Raw genomic sequence first — 24,534 nt, forward strand, 5'->3', positions numbered from 1 at the left:
AGGGACCGCAAGGATCATCTAATCTAACTCCCTGCCAAGATGCAGGATTTGTTGGGTCTAAACCATCCAAGACAAGTGGCTATCCAGCCTCCTTTTGAAAACCTCCAGTGAAGGAGCTTCCACAACCTCCCTAGTCATCTGTTCCATTGACCTACTGTTCTTACAGTTAGGAAGTTTTCTCTGAGATTCAATCTAAATCTGCTGTGCTGTAGTTTGAATGCATTGCCTCTTGTCCAGCCCTCTGTGGCAAGAGAGAACAACTTTTCTCTATCTTTTTTATGGCAGCCTTTGAAGTATTTGATGACTGCTATCATGTCCCTTGGCAATCTCCTCTTTTCCAAACTAAACATACCCCGTTCCTTCAGACTTTGCCCATATGGCTTGCATTCCATCCCTTTGATTATCTTTGTTGCTCGCCTCTGGATCCTTTCCAGTTTCTCTCCATCCTTTCTATGCATTGGTGACCAAAATTGGACAGTACTCCAGCTGAGGCCTAACCAGCGCTGAGTAGAGCGGTACTATCACCTCCCGTGATTTGCATGCTATGCCTCCGTTAATGCAACTTAAAATTGCATTTGCTTTTTTTGCAGCAGTATCACAGTGTTGACTCATTTCAAGGTTGTGATCCACCACAACTCCCAGATCCTTCTCAGCAGTGCTGCTGCCAAGCCAGTTCTCCCCCATTCTGTATTTGTGCATAAATACATCACAATTCATTTTGATTTCTTCCAAAGGAAAGCATCCAGTGTAAAATTATTTATACTGGCTTACAGGACTCATGTTCTCCTAGACTGGCTCATCTATATGAGGAGGTATAATCATGGTTGGGGGGGCATAAATCATGACAACAGCATTGTTTGGGGTTGCATGAGTGTTTCCCATTCTAGGGGCCTGAACTTTCAAACAAAAAACTACAGATGTGCTAAAGTGGGGCTCTGTGATGGAGGCTGGTTGCAGCCATAGTTATCACCTGTCAGGGAGATATCCTTAATCCTGCCTCAGCCTGGGGGAGGGACCAGATGACCTCTTGAGGACCTTTCCAGCCCTACATTTCTATCTAGGATGGGACCACTACAGCCTTCTAGTGAGTCAACTGAATCCGCCTCCTGATAAATGGCACTCCCCAACTTGTCCCCAAAATAGGATGACTGCCAGGGAAGAGATTAGGCACAGTCCATTCCAGCGTCTCCAAACACTAGAGAAATGGGCTGACCACTCCATTTGAAGAGTGTGGGTGATGGGCAGCCTACCCACAATCCTTAATGCACAGGTTCCTGTTGGCCTGCTTCTCTGTTCCACCAGAACTGAGGTAGCCCTGCTCACATGACTCCCATTTGTCATGATCTGCAGGATGCCTAGTTTTAAAAGCAGTTCATTAAGTCGAGGTGCCCATCCCTCAGCGTAACATGTTCCACGTCCTAGGAGCCTCCAGCCACAGGAATGATCCCTTAACCATTCTCTCACCTCTCCGTTAAGGGGACTGCACTGTGTGGCACCAGCCTGCTAGGTACTCGGGGCTGTCTGGCAGTGGGTCTTGCCACCTAACATGCCCTCTGGGCATCCCCAGACTCGGGTCCTCATTCTGACCTATGTGCATCACTCTGATCTCATTCCCTGTCCTTTCACACCGTCTTCCAATACCTCATGCTCTGCACTCTGCAGCAGCAGTAGTGTCCAAGGTGCGGTCTAGTGTTCCTCTTTCCGGGGGCTTGTCACTGCCTCTCTCCAGCCTTCTCTCTCACCCCCTCTCTCCCTTCCCCCCCACACCAGCATGTTGGAGGGATATAATTGCTTTGTCCAGCTCTCTTCATCCCCGGCCCTGCCTCTCCACCCCCATCCCCTTTGTTCTCAAGTCAGCAGCAGTGCTTAAGTGATATATATTTAAGTGCCTCTGAGCTTCAGAGCATTGAAACTAGGTTACTTGCCTCTCTGCGCGCGCGGGGGGGGGGGGGGGAATGGTCAGATATACAGCTAATCACATGACTGGCTCCATTGCTTTTATCTCTTAAATCCCACTTCATCCCCTATCAAGAATTTAAAGGGGGGAGGAGCAATGAAGGGGCTCAGAATCACAGGCACCGGCTTCCTCCTTTCCCTGAGAGTGCTCAACCCCCCTCATCCCCAGGCCCTGCCCCCATTCCACCTCTTCCTACCCCCACTTCACTCCCATTCTACCTCTTCCCGTGCCCGCTCCACTGCCTCTTCCTGTCCAGTTCCACCCCCGAGGCCCTGCCTTCACACCAACCCTTCACTAGGTTTGCCAACTATCTAGTCACACAAAACCAAACACCCTAGCCCTGCCCCTGCCCCCCACTCACTACATTCCCCCTCCCTTGGTGGCTCGCTCTCTCCCACCCTCACTCACTTTCACTGGGCTGGGGCAGGGGGTTGGGGTGAGGGAGAGGTTGAGGGCTCTTGGCTGGGGGTCCAGGCACTGGGGTGGAGCCAGGGATGAGAGGTTTGCAGTGCAGGAGGGGGCTCCAGGCTGGGGGGTGGGGCCAAGGGATTTGGAGTGCTGGAGGGGGCCGTGAGTTGAGGAAGGGGGTTGGGGTGCAGGAGGGTGTGGGGGCCCTGGGCTGGGGGTGCGGGCACTGGGGTGGGGCTGGGGATGAGAGGTTTGGGGTGCAGGAGGGTGCTCTGGGTTTGGGGGGTGGCTCAGGGGTGGGGCAGGGGGTTGGGGCTTTGCGTTGGGACAGGGGCTTACCTCTGGCACAGCAGGGGGGCTAAGGCAGGCTGTCTGCCTGTCCTGGCACCATGCTGCATGCACCCTGGAAGTGGCCAGCAGGTCCGGGTTCTAGGTGGGGGGCCAGGAGGCTTCAGGCACTGCTCCCACCCACTGGCACTGCCCCCCTCCAGCTCCCATTGGCCAGTTCCTGGCCAATGGGAGTGCAGAGCCGGTGCTTGGGGTGGGGGCAGCACGCAGAGCCCCATGGCTCCCCCACCTAGAAGCCAGACCTGCTGGCTGCTTCCGGAGAACAGCGCAGTGCTAGCCAGGATAGGTAGCGACTAGCCTGCCTTAGTGCTGGTGCTGACCCGAGTTCCCAGGGTCCCTTTTCGACAGGGTGTTCTGGTCAAAAACCAGACAACTGGTCACCCAACCCTGCACTAGAGGCCCCACTCCTGAGCTTCCTCTTCCCCCGAAGACCCTGTCCCCTGCTCCCTCCTCTCCACCCCTTCCCCCCATTGCTTGCCCTTACGACCAGTAAAAAGGGGGGGGCATGGCTCCCTGGTCCCCTCTGTTCTGGCGCCCCTGCTTTGCCATCATCCACGAACTATGCACTTGGGAACATTTTCAATCCAACACCGGCAATTGTACAGTTGAGGTGGGAAGGCTTTTGTGTCAAAGGAAGTGGGCCCAGACCTGGTAGACGGGATCAGGAAACTAATTGGAACCTGGCTATCATCAAATGATTTGTATTTTAAAGAGAAAAGAGCTTTCTGTGATCAGGATTTAAATTCAGTGTTGTGTCATTTATACAGCCAGATATAGACTCAGAGTGCAGTTCACAACAGTGAATTAGAGGAAGTTTGTCTGTTCACCCTTCCCCATCTACTGTATGTATGCGATGCTGCCATATGGGTGTTTTCTGTATAGAACTGTGTCCTTTTGTGCCTTCACAGAGTGAGTTCTTCACAGTAGAGGCCACTTTATTTGGTGCCATACACCTCGGGATAGTAATTCCATGCTCTAATAATAAGAATATAGCAGTAGGGATATATTACTGACCACTTGACCAGGATGGTGATAGTGACTATGCTCAGGGAGATTAGAGAGGCTATAAAAAAACTCAATCACACTGGGGGATTTCAACTATCCCCATATTGACTGGGTACCTGTCACCTCAGGATGGGATGCAGAGATAAAGTTTCTTGACACCTTAAATGACTGCTTCTTGGAGCAGCTAGTCCTGAAACCCACAAAAGGAGAGGCAATTCTTGAATTAGTCCTAAGTGAAGCACAGGATTAGGTCCAAGAGGTGAATATGGTAATAGTGACCATAATGTAATTAAATTTAACATCCCTGTGACAGGGAAAACATCACAGCAGCCCAACACCGTAGCATTTAATTTCAGAAAGGGGGACTACACAAAAATGAGGAAGTTAGTTAAACAGAAATTAAAAGGTACAGTGCCAAAAGTGAAAGTTAAATCCTAGTGAGGAAAATAGAAAGGAACATAAACACTGGCAAATGAACTGTAAAAATATAATTAGGAAGGCCAAAAAAGAATTTGAGGAACAACTAGCCAAAGACTCAAAAAGTAATAGCAAAATTTTTTTTGTTAAGTACATCAGAAGCAGAAAGCTTGCTAAACAACCAATGAGGCCCCTGGACAATCGAGATGCTAAAGGAGCTCTCAAGGACAATATGGCCATTGCAGAGAAACTAAATGAATTCTTTGCATCAGTCTTCACGGCTGAGGATGTGAGGGAGATTCCCAAACCTGAGTCATTCTTTTTAGGTGACAAATCTGAGGAACTGTCCCAGATTGAGGTGTCATTAGAGGAGGTTTTGGAACAAATTGATAAACTAAATAGTAATAAATCACCAGGACCAGATGATATTTACCCAAGAGTTCTGAATGAACTCAAATGTGAATTGCAGAACTACTAACTGTAGTTTGTAACCAATCATTTAAATCAGCTTCTGTACCAAATGACTGGAGGATAGCTAATGTGACACCAATTTTTAAAAAGGGCTCCAGAGGTGACCCCAGCAATTACAGGCCAGTAAGCCTGACTTCAGTACTGGGCAAACTGGTTGAAACTATAGTAAAGAACAAAATTGTCAGATACATAGATGAACATAATTTGTTGGGGAAGAGTCAACATGGTTTTTGTAAAGGGAAACCATGCCTCATAAATCTACTAGAATTCTTTGAGGGCATCAACAAGCATGTGGACAGTGGGGATCCAGTGTATATAGTGTACTTAGATTTTCAGAAAGCCTTTGACAAGGTCCCTCACCAAAGGCTTTTAAGCAAAGTAAGCTGTCATGGATAAGAGGAAAGGCTCTCTCATGGATTGGTAACTGATTAAAAGATAGGAAACAAAGAATAGGAATAAATGGTCAGTTTTCAGAATGGGGAGAGGGAAACAGTGGTGACCCCTATGTACTGGGACCATAAAATCATAGAAGATTAGGGTTGGAAGAGACCTCAGAAGGTCATCTAGTCCAATCCCCTGCTCAAAGCAGGACCAACACTAACTAAATCATCCCAGCCAGGGCTTTGTCAAGCTGGGCCTTAAAAACCTCTATGGATGGAGATTCCACCACCTCCCTAGGTAACCCATTCCAGTGCTTCACCACCCTCCTAGTGAAATAGTGTTTCCGAATATCCAACCTAGACCTCCCCCACAGCAACTTGAGACCATTGCTCCTTGTTCTGTCATCTGCCAACACTGAGAACAGCCAAGCTCCATCCTCTTTGGAACCCCCCTTCAGATAGTTGGAACCCCTCAATCTTCTCTTCTACAGACTAAACAAGTCCAGTTCTCTCAGCCTCTCCTCGCGTCATGTGCCCCAGCCCCCAGTCATTTTCGTTGCCCTCCACTGCACTCTCTCCAATTTGTCCACATCCTTTCTGTAGTGGGGTGCCCCAAACTGGATGCAATACTCCAGATGTGGCCTCACCAGTGCTGAATAGAAGGGAATAATCACTTCCCTCAATCTGCTGGCAATGCTCCTACTAATGCAACCCAATATGACCAGTTCTATTCAACATATTCATAAATGATCTGGAAAAAGGGGTAAACAGTGAGGTGGCAAAATTTGCAGATGATACAAAACTACTCAAGATAGTTAAGTACAAAGCAGACTGTGAAGACTTATAAAGTGATCTCACAAAACTAGGTGACTGGGCAACAAAATGGTAGATGAAATTCAATATTGGTAAATGTAGAGTAATGCACATTGAAAAATATAATCCCAACTGTACATATAAAATGATGGTGTCTACATTAGCTGTTACCACTTAAGAAAGAGTGTGACATTGCACTCTATATGATTTTATGAAAATATGCTAATGAGTGTGAATATAATGTAATTAGAATATGCTTCATGCAAAAGGTCTCTTGTAAATTATCATTACAAAGTTTATAATCTACTGAGTGTGGTCATCCTCTTTGTATAAATGTATCACTCTTGTATCTGAAACTAGAAATATGAAATATAACCCTGAGGTCCTATTGTAGTTATGCAAAGTGTGGGCTATTAATGATGGTTTGGAATCTTGATGGCTCCCATCAACCAAGACAACTGTAGATGGCTCTGTTTGCTTGAAGGCCTTCCTGTGAGTCAGGCTGGGAGGAATGAGGGCTTGGGGTCTCACATGACATGTGATCATGTCACCTGAACTGGAATCCATCTTCAACCTGGCTCTTTTCCATTTAGAAGGAGGGGTGGGAACCCAGAGAGGGACAAAGGATTCCTGCCTTGTTCAAAAGCTATATAAGGGGGTGGAACAGAACGAAGGGGGCTGAAGTCATGAGAGATCTCCTAGCTACCACCTGAGCTGGACCAAGGGCTGTACCAGGGGAAAGGATTGTGCCCAGACTAGGAAGGCGTCCAGTCTGAGAAAGAAACTTATTGAAACATCTCTGAGGGTGAGATTTACCTGTATTCAGTTTTATTACTGTATTAGGTTTAGACTTGTTTGTTTTATTTTATTTTGCTTGGTAATTCACTTTGTTGTGTCTGTTACTACTTGGAACCACTTAAATCCTACTTTTTGGATTTAATAAAATCACTTTTTACTTATTAATTAACCCAGAGTATGTATTAATACGGGGGGGGGAGGGGTTGGGCAAACAGCTGTGCATCTCTCTCTATCAGTGTTATAGAGGGCGAACAATTTATGAGTTTACCCTGTATAAGCTTTATACACGGTTAAACGGATTCATTTGGGGTTTGGACCCCATTGGGAGTTTGGTACCTGAGTGCTAGAGACAGAAACATTTCTTAAGCTGTTTTCAGTTTACCCTGAAGCTTTTGAGGGACGTGGTTCAGACCTGGGGCTGAGTTTGTAGCAGGTTAGCGTGTCTGGCTCAAACCGGGCAGGGCACTGAAGTCCCAAGCTGCCAGGGAAAACGGGCTCAGAGGTAGTCTCAGCACATCAGTTGGCAGTTCCCAAGGGGTTTTCTGTGATCCAACCCGTCACAGAGAGAGCTTGGAGTCATTGTGGATAGTTCTCTGAAAACATCCACTCATTGTGCAGCGGCAGTCAAAAAAAGTGAACAGAATGTTGGGAAACATTAAGAAAAGTATAGATAATAAGAGAAAAAATATCATATTGCCTCTATATAAATCTATGGCATGCCCACATCTTGAATACTGTGTGCAGATGTGGTCGCCCCATCTCAAAAAAGATGTATTGGAATTGGAAAAGGTTCAGAAAAGGGCAACAAAAATTATTAGGGGTATGGAACAGCTTCCATATGACTGGGACTTTTCAGCTTGGAAAAGAGACAATTTAAGGGGGAATATGATAGAGGTCTATAAAATCATGACTGGTGTGGAGAAAGTAAATAAGGAAGTGTTATTTACTCCTTTTCATAACACAAGAACTAGAGGTCACCAAATTAAATTATTAGGGAGCAGGTTGAAAACAAACAAAAGGAAGTATTTTTTCCACACAATACACAGTTAACCTCTGGAACTCCTTGCCAGAGGATGTTGTGAAGGCCAAGACTATAACAGGGTTCAAAAAAGAACTAGATCAGTTCATGGAAGATAGGTCCATCACTGGCTATTAGCCAGGATGGGTAGGGATAGTGACCCTAGCCTCTGTTTGCCAGAAGCTGGGAATGGGCAACAGGGGACGGATCACTTGATAATTACCTGTTCTGTTCATTCCCTCTGGGGCTCCTGGCATTGGCCACTGTTGGAAGACAGGATACTGGGCTAGATGGACCTTTGGTCTGACCCAGTATGGCCATTCTTATGTTCTCTCATTTCCTGTCTCCCTCTCTTACAGGCTACAATTGGAATCGACTTCTTATCAAAAACCATGTACTTGGAAGATCGGACAGTAAGTGGCAGATGCTGCTGAATTGCTGACCATGCCAAAAGAAGTTCTGTGCAGACCCTTTGGAAGAGGGAGCCACTAGCTATAATCCCTTCTATGCTGTCCAAACCTACCCCAGCAAATACCCCAGCTGGGCGCCTCCCTTTCGCCTCGTGCTGCCAATTATTGACTTTCACAGATCGCTTCACCCACAGTTAGGGTACTTAAGGGGACTGAAATCCCCTTCCCTGCCTCCATACACAGTAACTTCCCCCATGTGGCTTCGCTGCTGACCTTCTCCATCCCATCCTAGGAGGTCACCTCGCTGGTAGAGGGGTTCAAAGATAGCTGCATACCAGAATGACAGTTGTTGCCTCCCTTGAGCAGAGAGGGAGAGTTGGGTTGGGATGAAGGTTGGACATTTCCACCAAGAACTGACCTCAAAGTACCAAAGCCCTAGGCCATCCAAGTCATCAGGAACCCACAGACACACAACTGTGCTGAAGGAGTCTGATTGATTGACACACTTATACCAAACACTCCAAAGGAGGGAACTTTGGCACAACAGCCAACTCTGTCCCAGCCCTGCATATAGAGCCTAGAGATCCCCATCTCCACTGCCCTTCTGCTCCCCTCCACCTCATGGAGGCCCTGACCTTGTGTGAACAGGGTTCTCTCCCCATATACACATATACACATGCCACAGGCCATGAAAGCGTTTGGAACAATCACAGCCCTCGTATGGGGGGGAGAAAGGGCAGCTCCCTCCATGAGGCGCCAGGGGTACAAATTGCCACACAGGGGGATGGAGAGGCAATTATATGGCCCTGCTTCCTCTCTTCCACGCTGGCTGGCTGCTCCGGGCAGGGGCATGGGGAAGTGTGTGCGTTCCTGGGAGCACTGAGGGAGATTTGGTCTCCATTCCCTCTTGACCCTCCCTTTGGGGTGATGCACCTCCACACCCATCCGTCCAGTCAGTACTTTAAGATCAGATTGGGCAGTCCATGGCCAGATAGGCCACACTCTCTTCTAACTCCCACACAGGCCCTTCCGCTCCTGGACAACAGTGACCATGTGTAGCTAGCACCAAAACTCACCCCAAATGGGCTGGGGAAGGGGACAGGTTGTGCTGGGGAGGGGCATGTGCAATGCCTCCCTGAGCAACCTGTGGGGTGGGACGACTGCCCTGCTCCTAGTGCAGATCAGTGCTTTCAAGGCATGGTTGAGCCCCAAGGAAGTGGGAAGAAATGCCCTGGCTCTTCAGTTTTGTTGGATAAGGGCAAGAGTTTATCCCCACAGGCCAGCCATCCCCTGTATTCTGCCAGCTCACAGATCTTACAGAAAATGGCACTGGAAGGAAATCTGTTCCAAGTTTTTTATTTATTGATTTTGGGGGGAAATTTTGTACAAGGGAATGGGAGAAATGGAAGTGAAATGTAATGAAAGAGATGCTACAGCTTCATCCATAAACAGCCTCTCGCTATTGTTGCAGTGTTAATGCACTCAGAGACATCTGTCTTGGGTTAAATGGGCTGGTTCTACTTCAAATGGCACTCCAGTCATTCTGATGAAATCCACTGCTTAGCCGCAGTCAGAGTGGAGGAGTAACTACAGGAAGGCATGGCTACATTCCTTCAAAGGGAATTTGTCTCTGACCCAAGAGCTGGAGGATGAAGACAATTCAGCTCCCACAATTCTTTAAAAACATCATAGTCTTAGGCCTTTGAAATGGTGTGGGTTGACGCAGTGCTCATGAACGTGAGGGACTAACCTCACAGCACTGAGTCATTAGAATTCAAGTTGGCACTGAACAAGCTCCCCTAACACAGCTCTGCCATGACCTGTAATACTAGGCCTGAGCAAGGTCTGAGAATCATTGGATGGTGGGATAGGGGAGCTGAACAAATAGGGACTAGGCTGGGTCCCACCAAACTCATGTCTTCGAGTGAATCTAAGATTTGAAATCAGGTTCCCAGGGGTGATAGGCAACTATTTACTCAGTACATACACTTAATTCCCAGTTTGCACCTCTTTCGGGTTCAGGTTTTCATACATGTCCTTTCACCAGTGGACTCCACCCCGGCCAAGGAGAATCAGCCTTTTTGTGTTCAGCCTCCATCTCACTTCTCGACAATTGGATGCCAGCTGTGACCTGGGATTCCCCCTACAGCCGCATTTTCCTTTGTCCAGAGGAGTTGTTCCATAGGAGCCAGGGGCTGGAATTTTCAATGGGGCCTGAGGAAGTTGATGTTCAGTGGAGAATATGGTGCCTAACTCCCTTAAATTCTTTTTGGAAGTCTCAGCCTAGATTAGTTATTGGATTATTAATCGGCTATGAAGCCTTTTGTGCGCCAGTAGAAATCCATCCCAGGTTGGCTGTGATCTGTTTGACCTGGGTGACCAGAGTTGGTGGCTTCACTCCAGTTCCCAGTGGACCAATGTTCATATTCTCCAAACCACCCCCATGACTGGCACTAGTTGACCTCTTTGGCTATGTCTACACAGCCCACAACAGCGAGCCTCCCAGTCTTGGTCAACAGACTCAGGTCTGTAAGCCCCATGTTACCTTGCTTAACCTAGCTGTGGAGACAGCGCTTTGAAGTTGTGGCTCAAGCTGGATCTTGGGCTAACCCCTGCCTCGGCTTCTGAGCCCAAGGTCCGGCCCAAGCTGCTATGTCCACACCACCATTTGTAGCATGGGCCTGAATCTGTCGACCCAGGCTGGGAGCTTCGCTGGCGCAGGCTGTGTAGACATGGCCTTTGCTGCTAGGGCAACGAACTTCAGAGGCAGGGAGAGTGAATTCCTTTTGAGCGGTAGGGCAGGTCCTTCCCGAGTAGGTTTGAGGCACACACCTGGGATAGCATGGGGAGGCTTGCACTGCCACTGCCTGGGCTGTAACGGCTCTGTGGGGAAAAGGAGAACTTCACTTGCCAGGGCTGTCAATCTAGCACTGAAACATATATAGTTATTCCACCTCCATGTTCCTTCAGTCCTGGGCTCCCTCTCACTGCTTTGCCAGCTGGGTGGAAAATTTTCAGCTGGAAAAAAAAAGCAGATTTGGAGACATTGAAACATTTAGCAGATTTGTGTCATTTCTGCCAAATCGTTTGTGTCAAAACCCTCCCCCCAGCCCAAAAACCTGAACAAGACCAAACATTTTGGTTAGAATGTTTTGAAATGAAACTATTTGATTTTTTTATTCAAAATGACCTTGCTATGAAACGTCCTTCAATGTTTTATTTTAAAAATGTTTTAAAGAATGCTTGACATTTTGTTCAACCTATAACAAACATTTCTTTTTTTTAACTTTTTGATTTGCCAAAATTTTGAAAAGTTCATTTTCGGGTCAACTTGAAACTAATTTTTCCCCCAAAATTGCCACCAAATCAAAAAATCCCATGTGCCTCTATTCACACTCCTGTAATGGCTCCTATTTCTATACTGTTCCCTTTCATTGCCCACACACAACTTAACAAAGTTTGAACTTCACCCTCACCTGAAATTAACCTCCTTCTGGGATGGAACATGGCAGCCACTTAACAGCACCCAGCAACACCTCCCAACAGACTAGGACAGTAAATGAGGACTGCAATATTTCCAAATGGAATGCCAAAGGGAATGTTAAAGATAGATGAAGAGAGAGTCATAAAACTGTTGTCTGGGGCTGGGAGTTTCAACACAACCTGTGGAAGTTAGCAGCCTGAGTCTCATTGGCACCGATCTCCCTTGGGTTCTTTAGAAAACTCCACCCTAATCACCTCGCCTGTTCTTCCCTTCTGCCTTCACCACCCAAATCCTCCTTTCTTCTTGTTTCTCCTACTAATTGTTTGTCTCTCATCTGCCCCCCGGCAGGTCCGATTGCAGCTCTGGGACACGGCAGGCCAGGAGAGGTTCCGAAGCCTGATACCCAGCTACATTCGTGACTCCACAGTGGCTGTGGTTGTGTATGACATCACAAGTGAGTCATGCTTTCCGTCCCAATGTCCGTGTGCCCATGCTTGGTGCTGGAATGGCAGATGCTACTCCGCTACTACCCAGCATGGATGTGGGCCACCATTCAGGAAGGCAGAAATGCAGGGCAGGGAGCCAGAATCAGCTCCAAAGTGTGATGTACTGCAAAAAATGCTGTGTAGCGGGGAGGGGAAAGTGCAGACGAGAGGGAAATCAAAGTTGTCTAGAACCTCAGATACATACAAGGTCTCCTACAGCTCAGGTCTGGCCAAGCTCTGCTCAGCGCAGGACCTGAGAGGGGGTGATGGATGGCGAATGGGGCTGATCATCAACTTTGCATTCCTCTGGTTCCTGAGGTGCTCTAAATTGTGCCTCTTATGACAGACTCCAGGGGGCTGTCACATCACCAGGGATGGCCTGTTAGGGCAGCTTTACAGCCCTTGGCACTGCGGGTCCGGAAGCTGGTCCCAAAGGTTCTGAGAGCCCAGCCAGGGGAGTCTTGCTCGTCAGCGTAAAGTGGCTGAAAAGTGCAACCAGAGCTGTGGTGGAAGCGTTCGGCACAGGGGTGCAGGCCCGCACAAGGTGCGGGGAGGTGGAGGATCCATCCCCAGGGATCTTGAGTAACCACTCTTCTTTACTGTTATTTCTATTACCTTGGGGCTAGGTGCTGTACGAAACACGGTTTTACTGGTTTAGACACAGGAGGTCCTTCATCTTCCCCCCGCAGAGTCCCCATGTCAGCGTGTAGTGAGTGTTGTGTGTAATGAGTCAGAGGGCATGTTCTCATAGTGAACAGCACTGGCTACTCCCCTCTCCAGAGCTCATGAACACTGGTTGGGAGACAGCCTGTACTTCATAGGTGACCCAAGGACATCCTTTGTTCCAAGGCCAGAGCCCATCCCCGGCTGCCTATGCAGCAGAACTTGGCTGGCTCCCATAGGTCTCCTGCAGGGCGGAGCATTGACAGGCTATGGAACTGGCTTGATTCACTTCCTTTGTTACACTTAATTAAACAATTGGCTAATGAGTCTGGAACTGTGTATTTATACCACAGACATAACACAGAAGAAGGGAGACAGTAGGTACAGGACAAGTAACCAAGGGGCACTCTGCAGTGGAACTGGACTCATAAGAGCTGCCACAATGGGTCAGACCATGATCCATCTTGTCTAGTATCCTATCTCCCACAATGGCCAATACCAGAGCTTCAGGAGGAGTGTACAGAACAGGGTAATTATGGAGCAATCCACCCCGTCTTCCACTCCTGGCTTCTGGCAGTCAAGCATGGGGTTACATCCCTGAGCATCCTGGCTAATAGCCATTGGTGGACCTGTCGTTCATGAATTTTATTCAGTTCTTTTTTGAACCCAGTTATACTTTTGGCCCATGGCAATGAGTTCCACAGGTTGACTGTGTGTTGTGTGAAAAAGTACTTTCTCTTGTTCGAATTAATTTCATTAGGTGATCCCTGATTTTTGTATTGTGGGAAAGAGTAAATAACATGTCTGTATTCACTTTCCCACCACTGTTTGGCATTTTATAGACTTCTATCATATCCCCGCTTAGTTGTCTCTTTTCTAAGATGAACAACCCTAATCTTTTTAGTTTCTCCTCGTATGGAAGTCGTTCCATACCCCTGTTCATAGACTCATAGACATTAAGGTCAGAAGGGACCATTATGATCACCTAGTCTGACCTCCTGCACAATGCAGGCCACAGAATCTCACCCACCCACGCCTGCAATAAACCTCTCACCTATGTCTGAGCTATTGAAGTCCTCAAATCATGGTTTAAAGACTTCAAGGTGCAGAGAATCCTCCAGCAAGTGACCCGTGCCCCATGCTACAGAGGAAGGTGAAAAACCCCCAGGGCCTCTTCCAATCTGCCCTGGAAGAAAATTCCTTCCTGACTCCAAATGTGGCGATTAGCTGAACCCTGAACATTTGGGCAAGATTCACCAGCCAGATACCCAGGGAAGAATTTTCTATAGTAACTCAGATCCCACCCCATCTAACATCCCATCACAGGCCATTGCGCCTATTTACCATGAATAGTTAAAGATCAATTAATTGCCAAAATTATGTTATCCCATCATACCATCTTCTCCATAAACTTATCGAGTTTAATCTTGAAGCCAGATAGGTCTTTTGCCCCCACTGCTTCCCTTGGAAGGCTGTTCCAGAACTTCACTTCTCTGATGGTTAGAAACCTTTGTCTATTTTCAAGTCTAAACTTCCCAATGGCCAGTTTATATCCATTTGTTCTTGTGTCCACATTGGTATTGATCTTAAATAATTCCTCTCCCTCTCTGTTATTTATCCCTCTGATATATTTATCGAGAGCAATCATATCTCCCCTCAGCCTTCTGTTGGTTAGGCTAAACAAGCCAAGCTCCTTGAGTCTCCTTTCATAAGACAGGTTTTCCATTCCTCGGATCATCCTAGTCGCCCTTCTCTGTACCTCTTCCAGTTTGAATTCATGTTTGAATTGATGCGTCCCCAGCTTATAACTAAAATTCTTGTTATTAATCCCTAAATGCATGACCTTACACTTCTCACTATTAAATTTCATCCTATTACTATTACTCCAGTTTACAAGGTCATCCAAATCCTCCTGTATGATATCCCAGTCCTTCTCTAAATTGGCAATATCTCCCAGCTTTGTATCATCTGCAGACTTTATTAGCACACTCCCACTTTTTGTGCCAAGGTCAGTAATAAAAAGATTAAATAAGATTGGTCCCAAAACCGATCCCTGAGGAACTCCACTGATAACCTCCCTCCAGCCTGACAGTTCACCTTTCAGTACGACTCGCTGCAGTCTCCCCTTTAACCAATTCCTTATCCACCTTTCACTTTTCATATTGATCCCCATCTTTTCCAATTTAACTAATAATTCCCCATAATGGTACCATATCAAACGCCTTACTGAAATCTAGGTAAATTAGATCCACTGCATTTCCTTTGTCTAAAAAAATCTGTTACTTTCTCAAAGAAGGAGATCAGGTTGGTTTGGCATGATCTACCTTTTGTAAAACCATGTTGTATTTTGTCTCATTTACCATTGACCTCAATGTCCTTAACTACTTTTTCCTTCGAAATTTTTTCCAAAACCTTGCATACTACAGATGTCAAACTAACAGGCCTGTAGTTACCTGGATCACTTTTTTTTTTTCCTTTCTTAAAAATAGGAACTATGTTAGCAATTCTCCAGTCATACGGTACAACCCCTGAGTTTACAGATTCCTTAAAAATTCTTGCTAATGGGCTTGCAATTTCATGTGCCAATTCCTTTAATATTCCTGGATGAAGATTATCTGGGCCCCCCAATTTAGTCCCATTAAGCTGTTAGAGTTTCGCTTCTACCTCAGATATGATAATATCTACCTCCATATCCTCATTCCCATTTGTCATGCTACCATTATCCCTAAGATCCTCATTAGCCTCATTAAAGACTGAGGCAAAGTATTTGTTTAGATATTGGGCCATGCCTAGATTATCCTTAACCTCCACTCCATCCTCAGTGTTTAGCGGTCCCACTTCTTCTTTCTTTCTTTCCTTCCTATTTATATGGCTATAGACCCTTTTACTATTGGTTTTAATTCCCTTTGCAAGGTCCAACTCTACTTGACTTTTAGACTTTCTCACTTTATCTCTACATGTTCTGTCCTCAATAAGGTAGTTTTCCTTGCTGATCCCTCCCATCTTCCACTTTTGCTTTCTGCTTTTTCTTAATCACCTCTCTGAGATGCTTGCTCATCCAGCTTGGTCTACAACTCCTGCCTATGAATTTTTTCCCCTTTCTTGGGATGCAGTATTCTGATAGTTTCTGCTGCTTTGATTTAAAGTAGTCCCAGGCCGCCTCTGCCTTTAGATCCACAAGTTCTTCAGTCCAATCCACTTCCCTAACTAATTTCCTTAATTTTTGAAAGTCAGCCCTTTTGAAATCAAAAAACCTAGTTGCAGATTTATTTTTGTTAATCCTTCCGTTCAGTTTGAACTGAATTAGCTCATGATCGCTCGAACCAAGGTTGTCCCCTACAACCATTTCTTCTAGGAGGTCCTCACTACTCACCAAAACCAAATCTAAAATGGCATCCCCGCTAGTCGGTTCAGCAACTATTTGATGAAGGAATCCATCAGCTATCGCATCTAGGAAGATCTGAGCCCTATTATTATTACTAGCACTCGTCCTCCAGTCTATATCTGGGAAGTTAAATTCTCCAATGATCATGCAGTTTCCATTAGTATTAACTTCATTAAAAACATTAAAGAGGGCTCTATCCATACCCAGATTAGATCCCGGCGGTCTATAGCACACCCCAAACACTATCCCAGGGGAGGCTCTAGTAGTTTTCTTCCCCAATGTGATTTTTGCCCAGACGGACTCTGTCTTATCCATTTCATCGCTTCTGATTTCTTTACATTCCATCTCATCATTGATATACGTTACTCCACCACCTTTACCTTTATTTCGGTCTTTCCTGAACAGCACATGCCCTTCAATACCTGTAGCCCAGTCATGACGACTACTCCACCATGGTTCTGTTCTCCCTATAATATCTGGTTTCACTTCCTGCACCAGTAGCTCTAGTTCCTCCATTTTGTTACCGAGGCTCCTCGCATTGGTGTAGAAACATCTTAATTTTTGCTGTTTGGCCTCGCTCACATTCTTTACCTGATTAGGCACCGTCATTCTACAGCCAGTATAACCTATAGCCTGGAATCCACACTCCCCTTCCTCCTTATATACATTCTCCTACCCACGGCTGTATCCTTTCTTACGTTGTTTTCTTCTGTCTAAAATCCTGCTAAAATCCGGTGTGGAGATTACCTGGACATCTCCCAACCATCTCCCCCAAATTCCTAGTTTAAAGCTCTCTTAATCAGTTGTGCCAGCCTCCATCCTAGAAGTCTATTTCCTTCCCTACTCAGATGAAGTCCATCCCGAGAGAACTGTCCTCTGTCCATGAATGCCTCCCAGTGGCCATACATCCCAAAGCCCTCCTTATAGCACCACTGCCTAAGCCATCTGTTGATAGTCATAATCTTGTCACACCTTTGTTGCCCTTCTCTAGGAAGAGGCAGAATCCCACCGAAGCCTTGATTTCCTTAAGTGACTTCCCCAGCCTGGCATAGTCTCCCTTGATACTTTCCAGCGAGAATCTACCGGTATCATTTGTTCCCACGTGAAGGACGATCAGTGGATTCTTTCCCACTCCCTTTAGGATCCTCTTCAACCTCAGGTCCACATCCTGTATCTTAGCATCTGGAAGACAGCACACCCTTCTATTCTCTGGATCAGCTCTGGTTACAGGCCTCTGCATTCTTCTCAGTAAGAAGTCCCTGATCACGTAGACCTGCCTTTTCCTGGTGACAGTGCAATTCTCTGGTCTATCCCTTGTTCCCTCTGGCTGCAAGTTCTTTCCATTCCTATTCTCCCTTGTAACCCTCTTCAACCCATCCCGTATCCTCCTGGGGCTCATATTTGGTGTAGTCTCCATTGCTGTTCCCCTTTTCATAGAATCATAGAATATCAGGGTGGGAAGGGACCTCAGGAAGTCATCTAGTCCAAACCCCTGCTCAAAGCAGGACCAATCCCCAATTTTTCCCCAGATCCCTAAATGGCCCCCTCAAGGATTGAACTCACAACCCTGGGTTTAGCAGGCCAATGCTCAAACCACTGAGCTATCCATCCCCCCTGAGCTATGCCTCCCCCTTTTCCTATAGGACTAGCCGCTCTTCTCTTCTTCCTTGCCCTTCCATTTTCAGTGACCACCTGCTGAGCCCCTTCTTCATTTTCCAACTCTGCAAACTTGTTCTTGAGCTCTATTTCTCCTTCACTAGGCCGTCTTTTCCTCTGCCTGGTTCTTTTAGTCACATGCTTCCACTGTCCATTTTCTTCACCCAGCAGTCTCCCCTCAGAGTTCTTCAGTCCTGCTAACAACTGCAAGTCTGATCTTTTCCCTTCAGCCTCCTCATGTCTTTGCTCCATCATCTGTTCAAACTCCCTTCTAAACTCAACCAGACTTTCCACCTGCATCTCCAATCCTCGGATCTTTTCTTCCATCAGTTCTATCAGACGACATTTCATGCAGACGAAACTCTTTCCAGGTACCCGCTCCAGGATCATGTACATACTGCAGCTTCCACATCCAGTCATCTTCATTGTGTCTTCCACTACATGGGTCACTCCCACTGCTGCCTCTGTATCTGTCATAGCCTTCCCACCTAAATCCTGTTCATCTGGGAAACACAAACCACACCAAAACACCACCACCCACAGCAAAAACAAACCCCAAACAAGCACCACAAACCAAACTCCCCTTTCAAACTCCCCTGTTTACAGCTCTGTTTGCTGGCTCCTGTGCTGCTGCCTGACTGGCTGGCTACCTTTATAGGACCACTACTCAGAGAAGCCCCACCCCCTAATCAGGGCTCAACTTCTTTCCCAGCACAAAGCCCCTACAAGCCTCTACACATACAAATAATACAAATACAAAACCAAATACAAATACCTTCATCTTTGTTGTCCTTCTCTGAACCTTTTCCAGTTCCACTGTGTTCTTTTTGAGGTGGGGCAATCAGAACTGGACACAGTATTCAAGATGTGCGTGCACCATGACTTTATATAGTGACATTATGCTATTTTCAGTCTTATTTTCTATCTCTTTCTTAATAATTCCTAACATACTGTAAGCCTTTTTGACCACTGCTGTGCACTGAATGGAAGTTTTCAGAGAACTAGCCACAATGATTCCAAGATCTTTCTTGGGTCGTAACAGCTAATTTAGAACCCATCATTGTATACGTATAGTTGGGATTGTTTTCTAACGTGCATTATTTTGCACTTATCAGTGCTGAATTTCTTTGGCCATTTTGTTGCCCAGTCACCCTGTTTTGTTGCCCAGTCATCCTCCCTTTTGTGATCCAGGAAGAGGGATTGCTCGGAAGAGATGGGATCCACCTAGCAAAGAGAGGGAAAAGCATCTTCGCAGACAGGCTGGCTAACCTAGTGAGGAGGGCTTTAAACTAGGTTCGCCGGGAGATGGTGACCTAAGCCCAGAGGTAAGTGGGGGAGTGGGATACCGGGAGGAAACACAAGGAGGAGGGTGGAACAGGGGAAGCCTCTTGATTCATACTGAGAAAGTAGGGCAATTGGCTAGTTATGTTAGGTGCCTGTACACGAACGCAAGAAGCCTGGGAAACAAGCAGGAAGAATTGGAAGTCCTGGCACAATGATGTGATTGGAATAACAGAGACTTGGTGGGGCAGTTCACAGGACTGGAGCACTGTCAGGGATGGGTATAAGCTGTTCAGGAAGGACAGGCAGGGGAGGAAAGGTGGGGGAGTTGCACCGTATGTAAGGGAGCAGTATGACTGCTCAGAGCTCCAGTTTGAAACTGGAGAAAAACCTGTTGGGAGTCTTTGGGTTAAGTTTAGAGGCAACAGCAACAAGGGTGATGTCGTGGTGGGCGTCTGCTATTGACCACCGGACCAGGGGGATGAGGTGGACGAGGCTTTCTTCAGACATCTAACTGAAGTCTCCAGATCACAGGCCCTAGTTCTCATGGGGGACTTCAATCACCCTGACATCTGCTGGAAGAGCAATACTGCAGTGCACAGACAATCCAGGAAGTTTTTGGAGAGTGTTGGGGACAACTTCCTGGTCCAAGTGCTGGAGGAACCCACTAGGGGCCATGCTCTTCTTGACCTGCTGCTCACAAACAGGGAAGAACTGGTAGGGGAAGTAGAAGTGGGTGGCAACCTGGGCAGCAGTGACCATGAGGTGGTTGAGTTCAGGATCTTGAAAAAAGGAGCAAAGAGTAGCAAAATACAGACCCCGGACTTCAGAAAAGCAGACTTAGACTCCCTTAGGGAACTGATGGGCAGGATCCCCTGGGAGGCTAATATGAGGGGGCAAGGAGTCCAGGAGAGCTGGCTGTATTTTAAAGAAGCTTTATTGAGGGCGCACGAACAAACCATCCCGAAGTGCAGAAAGAATAGTAAATATGGCAGTCGACCAGCTTGGCTTAACAGTGAAATCTTTGATGAGCTTAAACTCCAAAAAGGAGGCTTACAAGAAGTGTAAATTCGGACAGATGACTAAGGAGGAGTATTGCTAGGGCATGCAGGGGTGTAATCAGGAAGGCCAAGGCACATCTGGAGTTGCAGCTAGCAAGGGATGTGAAGGGTAACAAGGAGGGTTTCTACAGGTATGTTAGCAACAAGAAGAAGGTCAGGGAAAGTGTGGGCCCCTTACTGAATGGGGGAGGCAACCTAGTGACAGATGATGTGGAAAAAGGTGAAGTACTCAATGCTTTTTTTGCATCAGTCTTCACAGACAAGAGCAGCTCCCAGACTGCTGCACTGGGCAACACAGCATGGGGAGTAGGTGAGCAGTGCTCAGTGGTGAAAGAACAGGTTCAGGACTATTTAGAAAAGCTGGACGTGCACAAGTCCATGGGTCCAGATCTAATGCATCCAAGGGTGCTGAGGGAGTTGGCTGATGTGACTGCAGAGCCATTGGCCATTATCTTTGACAATTCGTGGCTATCGGGGGAGGTCCTGAATTATTGGAAAAAGGCTAATGTAGTGCCCATCTTTAAAAAAGGGAAAAAAGAGAACCCGGGGAACTACAGACTCACTTCAGTCCCTGGCAAAATCATGGATCAGGTCCTCAAGGAATCCCTTTTGAAGGATTTGGAGGAGTGGAACAGTCAACATGGATTCACCAAGGGCAAGTCATGCCTGACCAACCTGATTGCCTTCTATATTAAGATAACTGGCTCTTTGGATATGGAGAAAGCGGTGGATGTGATATTTCTTCTTCGAGTGATTGCTCATGTGCATTCCACAATAGGTGTGCATGCTCACCACATGCACTGGTTCCGGAAGTTTTTCCCCTAGCAGTGCCCGTAGGGGGAGCGCCCCTAGAGACCCGTGGAGTGGCGCTGCTATGGTGCGGTATAAGCAGGGCCAGCTCTAAGTTTTTCGCTGCCCCAAGCAAAAAATTTGCTGCCCCAAAAAAATTTGTGATCAGGTGGGGCTGCGGCTCGCAGGTGGCGCTGGAAGCGGAGGGAGTGATGTCACCTTCTCCTAGCGCCTGCAGGGGCTTTACCTCCTCCCCCACGCAGCCGCGCAGAGAAGCCCCGATATAAGGGGTGGCACAAGGCAGCGCAGCAGCCAGTGCGTAGAGGAGGCGGCACAGTCCCGGTTCCCCAGCAGGACTCGCCCTCTCCTCCCCGGGTAGTGGCTGGGCCCTGGCAGCTCAGCATCCCGGGGTTGGAGCTTCCCCTTCCCGCTGCGGCTGGCGGCGCGGCACCCTTGCCCTGTTTAAGTGATGCAGCTCCGAGAGCGCAACTGCCCCAAAACAAAAGGATGGCCAGAATGCCGCCCCAAGCACGTGCTTGCTTTGTTGGTGCCTAGAGCCGGTCCTGGTATAAGGGCACTGCGTGCTCCTCCCACCCTCAGTTCCTTCTTGCTGCCAGTGAAGGTGCTTTGGAACTGCTGTGCTCCAACTCTCTGCTATAGCTTTCCCTGTTTGGACTGTCATTAGTTTTTAGATAGTTAGTACCGGTAAAATAAAAAGAAGAAGAAAAAGTTATATAGATAGAGTAGAGAAGTGTATCAGGGTCAGGTAATGCCCCACTCCCCGGGCATTAAGTCGTGTGACACTTGTAAATGGCCTATGCCCGTAAGTGAGCCGCACACTAGCTGTTTACGCTGACTTGGGGACACCCCCCTCAGCGACCGCTGCAAGATTTGCAGATCATTTAAGCCTCGAACCAAGAAGGAACGGGACATACGTCTCCGAGCCATATTGATGGAGTCAGCCCTAACCCCAACACCGCTACGCTGCTCCTGAGCAGCACTGAGTCGGCACTGAGCACTGCAGCATCGGTGTGTGGTGACCTGGTGGTGCCCTCCACCGGCCGGCACCACTCCCCATCCACGGGACACTCAAAGAAGACGAGGAAGTGATCTTCTCCATCAAGGCACTGGGTCAAGACTGGGGGAGAGATTAGACCCATGTTGCGCAGCTCTCGATCCCCTTCAACCTCGCGGCCTCCGACTCAAGTTGAGCAGAGTAGCCCAGTCCACTCTGAGCCGGCCTCCCCGGACGCCAGTGGCCACATATGGGTGCCCTCCACGCCAGAGGCCGTAATGTCTCTCCCAGTACCAGCTGTATCGACCCCAGTGGCTTCCCGGTCCAGGGGCAAGCTAGCACTCGGACTGCCATAGTCGCCACCCAGGCGGCACCGCTTGCGGTCGAGGGAAGGTTCCCGATGCCATTCTCCGCAGACTGACCAACCCGCTCGCAGCCCGCACTGGTCCCCACTGACTCCTACCAGACTGTCTGGCTGGGTGCCGAGCAGCAGGGAATCCAGGCACCGCTCCGCATCGAGGTTGCTGACTCTGAGAAGCCACCATAGCCCCTCACAGTGCCAACGTTGACGCCACTCACGCTCTCCGTCCCAGTCGAGGTCCCTGGCGCAGCACCGCTCCCGCAGCCCCAGGTGTAGATCGCTGGCAACTGGCCATCGCGGATCCGCCCAAGCAAGCCATTCGCAGAGCAACCGTTACAGACGGTACTCCTGCTCCTCTACACCAGACTCACGGTCTCGAGCCAGGCACCGTTCACGACACCGTACTCATCCACATCCCGGGATAGCAGGCATTCGTATGCCAGCCCGGCCTCCCCTCAGAGCTGACAGTCGGTGGACCAGGCGAGTCCAGCGGGTCAGCCGGCTCCAATGGTGCCACAGCAATTGCAGTGGCACGAGGCTCTCTGGCCAGCGCCCTGGTACCAATGGACCTCATGGGCCCCGACGCAGCCCCCGGTGGTGGCTCGCTCAGTGACCGGGGCCTCGAAAAGACCATCGGCCTCCCTCCCTAAGCCCCTCCGGAAGGGGTCAGTGGAGTGCTCTTCTCCAGCCCCACACTCAGAAGCGGACCAAGCATTGGGTTCTGCGGCACAAGTGGGGACGCAGAGCACCACGCCCCCATCCTCATCCTTCCCTGATGAGGCAATCACGGCGCCTCCTAATCCTGTTCCCCAGGAGGACACAAAAGCCCACCGAGAACTCTTGAAAAGGGTGGCTTCGAGCCTCAACCTACAGGCTGAAGAGGTGGAGGAGCCTTCGGACTCCCTCTTTGATGTCCTCTCAGCCACAGCACCGGCCAGGGTGGCCCTTCCTCTCCATGAAGGGGTGGTGAAGATCTCCAATGCCCTGTGGCAGACCCCGTCTTCCCTGCCCACCATATCTAAGAGGGCAGAGTGGAAGTATTTTGTGCCCACTAAGGAGCATGACTATCTATACACACATCTTGTCCCAACTCCCTAGTGGTCGAGGCAGTCAACCACAAGGAGCGTCAGGGCATCATGGCTCCTCTTGTCTGGGTTGTCCAGCGAGCCACAGAGCTCTCCACAGGACCTCCCCTTCAATGGCAAGGCCCTGTTCATGGAGCAAACAGACATGAAATTACATGGTCTCAAGAACTCTTGCACGACCTTAAAGACTTTTGGTCTCTATGTCCCGGCCCTGGCCAGGACCAAGTTCAAGCTTCATTAGGCACCCAGACAGGCCACCCACTCCAGATACAAGCCTCCTTATGAAAAATCGAGAGACTATAAGAAACATCTTGGCCTGCTCCCCAGCCTGGCCCCTCTAGGGGTAAGCAGGCAGGCAAGTGCCACTTTTGATGGGACGCCCGGGTATGGTTTACCAGTCTGCACCAGGAATCTGCCCGACCTACCCTTCTCCAATCGCTATGTTCTTTCCTCCTGGAGTGGTCGCGACTGACCTTGGACCGTTGGGTCCTCAACACCATCTCCCTGGGCTACACCCTCCAGTTTCTGTCTACCCCACCTACTCACCCTCCCACCCAGTCCCTCTTCAGGAACCCTTCTAACAAGAGCTTACTTGACCAGGAGGTGAGGTGGCTCCTTCACCTAGAAGCGGTGGAGGTCATGCCTGCAGAGTTCAAATACAAAGGATACTACTCCAGCTATTTCCTTATCCCGAAGGCCAAAGGGGGCCTCAGGCCCATCCTGGACCTGTGAGGCCTAAACCAGTACATGGTAAAACTCAAGTTCCTCATGGTCTCCCTGGCCTCCATCACTCCCTCCCTGGATGCCGGAGACTGGTTCGCCGCCCTCCATCTCCAAGATGCATACTTCCACATTCATATATTCAAGGGCCACAGGCATTTCCTCTGCTTCATGGTAGGATGGGAACACTACCAGTTCACTGTCCTTCCATTTGGCCTCTTGACGGCACCCAGAGACTTCACAAAGTGTATGTCTGTGGTGGCGGGCTCCAGATCTTCCCCTTCCTCGACAACTGGCTGGTCAAAGTCAGCTCCAGATCACAGGAACAGGACCATGTAACACACCTCCTGTCCACATGGACCACGCTGGGGCTGCTGGTAAACAACACCAAATCCACGTTGGTACGGGTACAATGTATAGAGTTAATTGGTGCGATTCTCGATGCGACATCGGCCAGAGCTTCCCTCCCACCGGACAGGTTTGAAACCTTGAGGGAACTCATCGGGGTGATCATGAGGTTTCCC

General features: G+C 48.5%; 1 protein-coding gene across 1 annotated transcript in view; it reads left to right on the top strand.

Moving 5' to 3' along the window:
- Positions 1-24,534, top strand: part of RAB6B (RAB6B, member RAS oncogene family) — a 129,252-nt gene that overhangs the window by 73,747 nt on the left and 30,971 nt on the right. The window contains exons 3-4 of the mRNA XM_073360377.2: positions 7,975-8,028; positions 11,858-11,963. Coding sequence (XP_073216478.1) covers positions 7,975-8,028; positions 11,858-11,963 — 160 coding nt within the window. The remainder of the gene's footprint in view (positions 1-7,974; positions 8,029-11,857; positions 11,964-24,534) is intronic.

Source organism: Lepidochelys kempii, chromosome 9 (genome assembly GCF_965140285.1).
Source record: "Lepidochelys kempii isolate rLepKem1 chromosome 9, rLepKem1.hap1, whole genome shotgun sequence".
Classification (NCBI taxonomy): Eukaryota; Metazoa; Chordata; order Testudines; family Cheloniidae; genus Lepidochelys; species Lepidochelys kempii.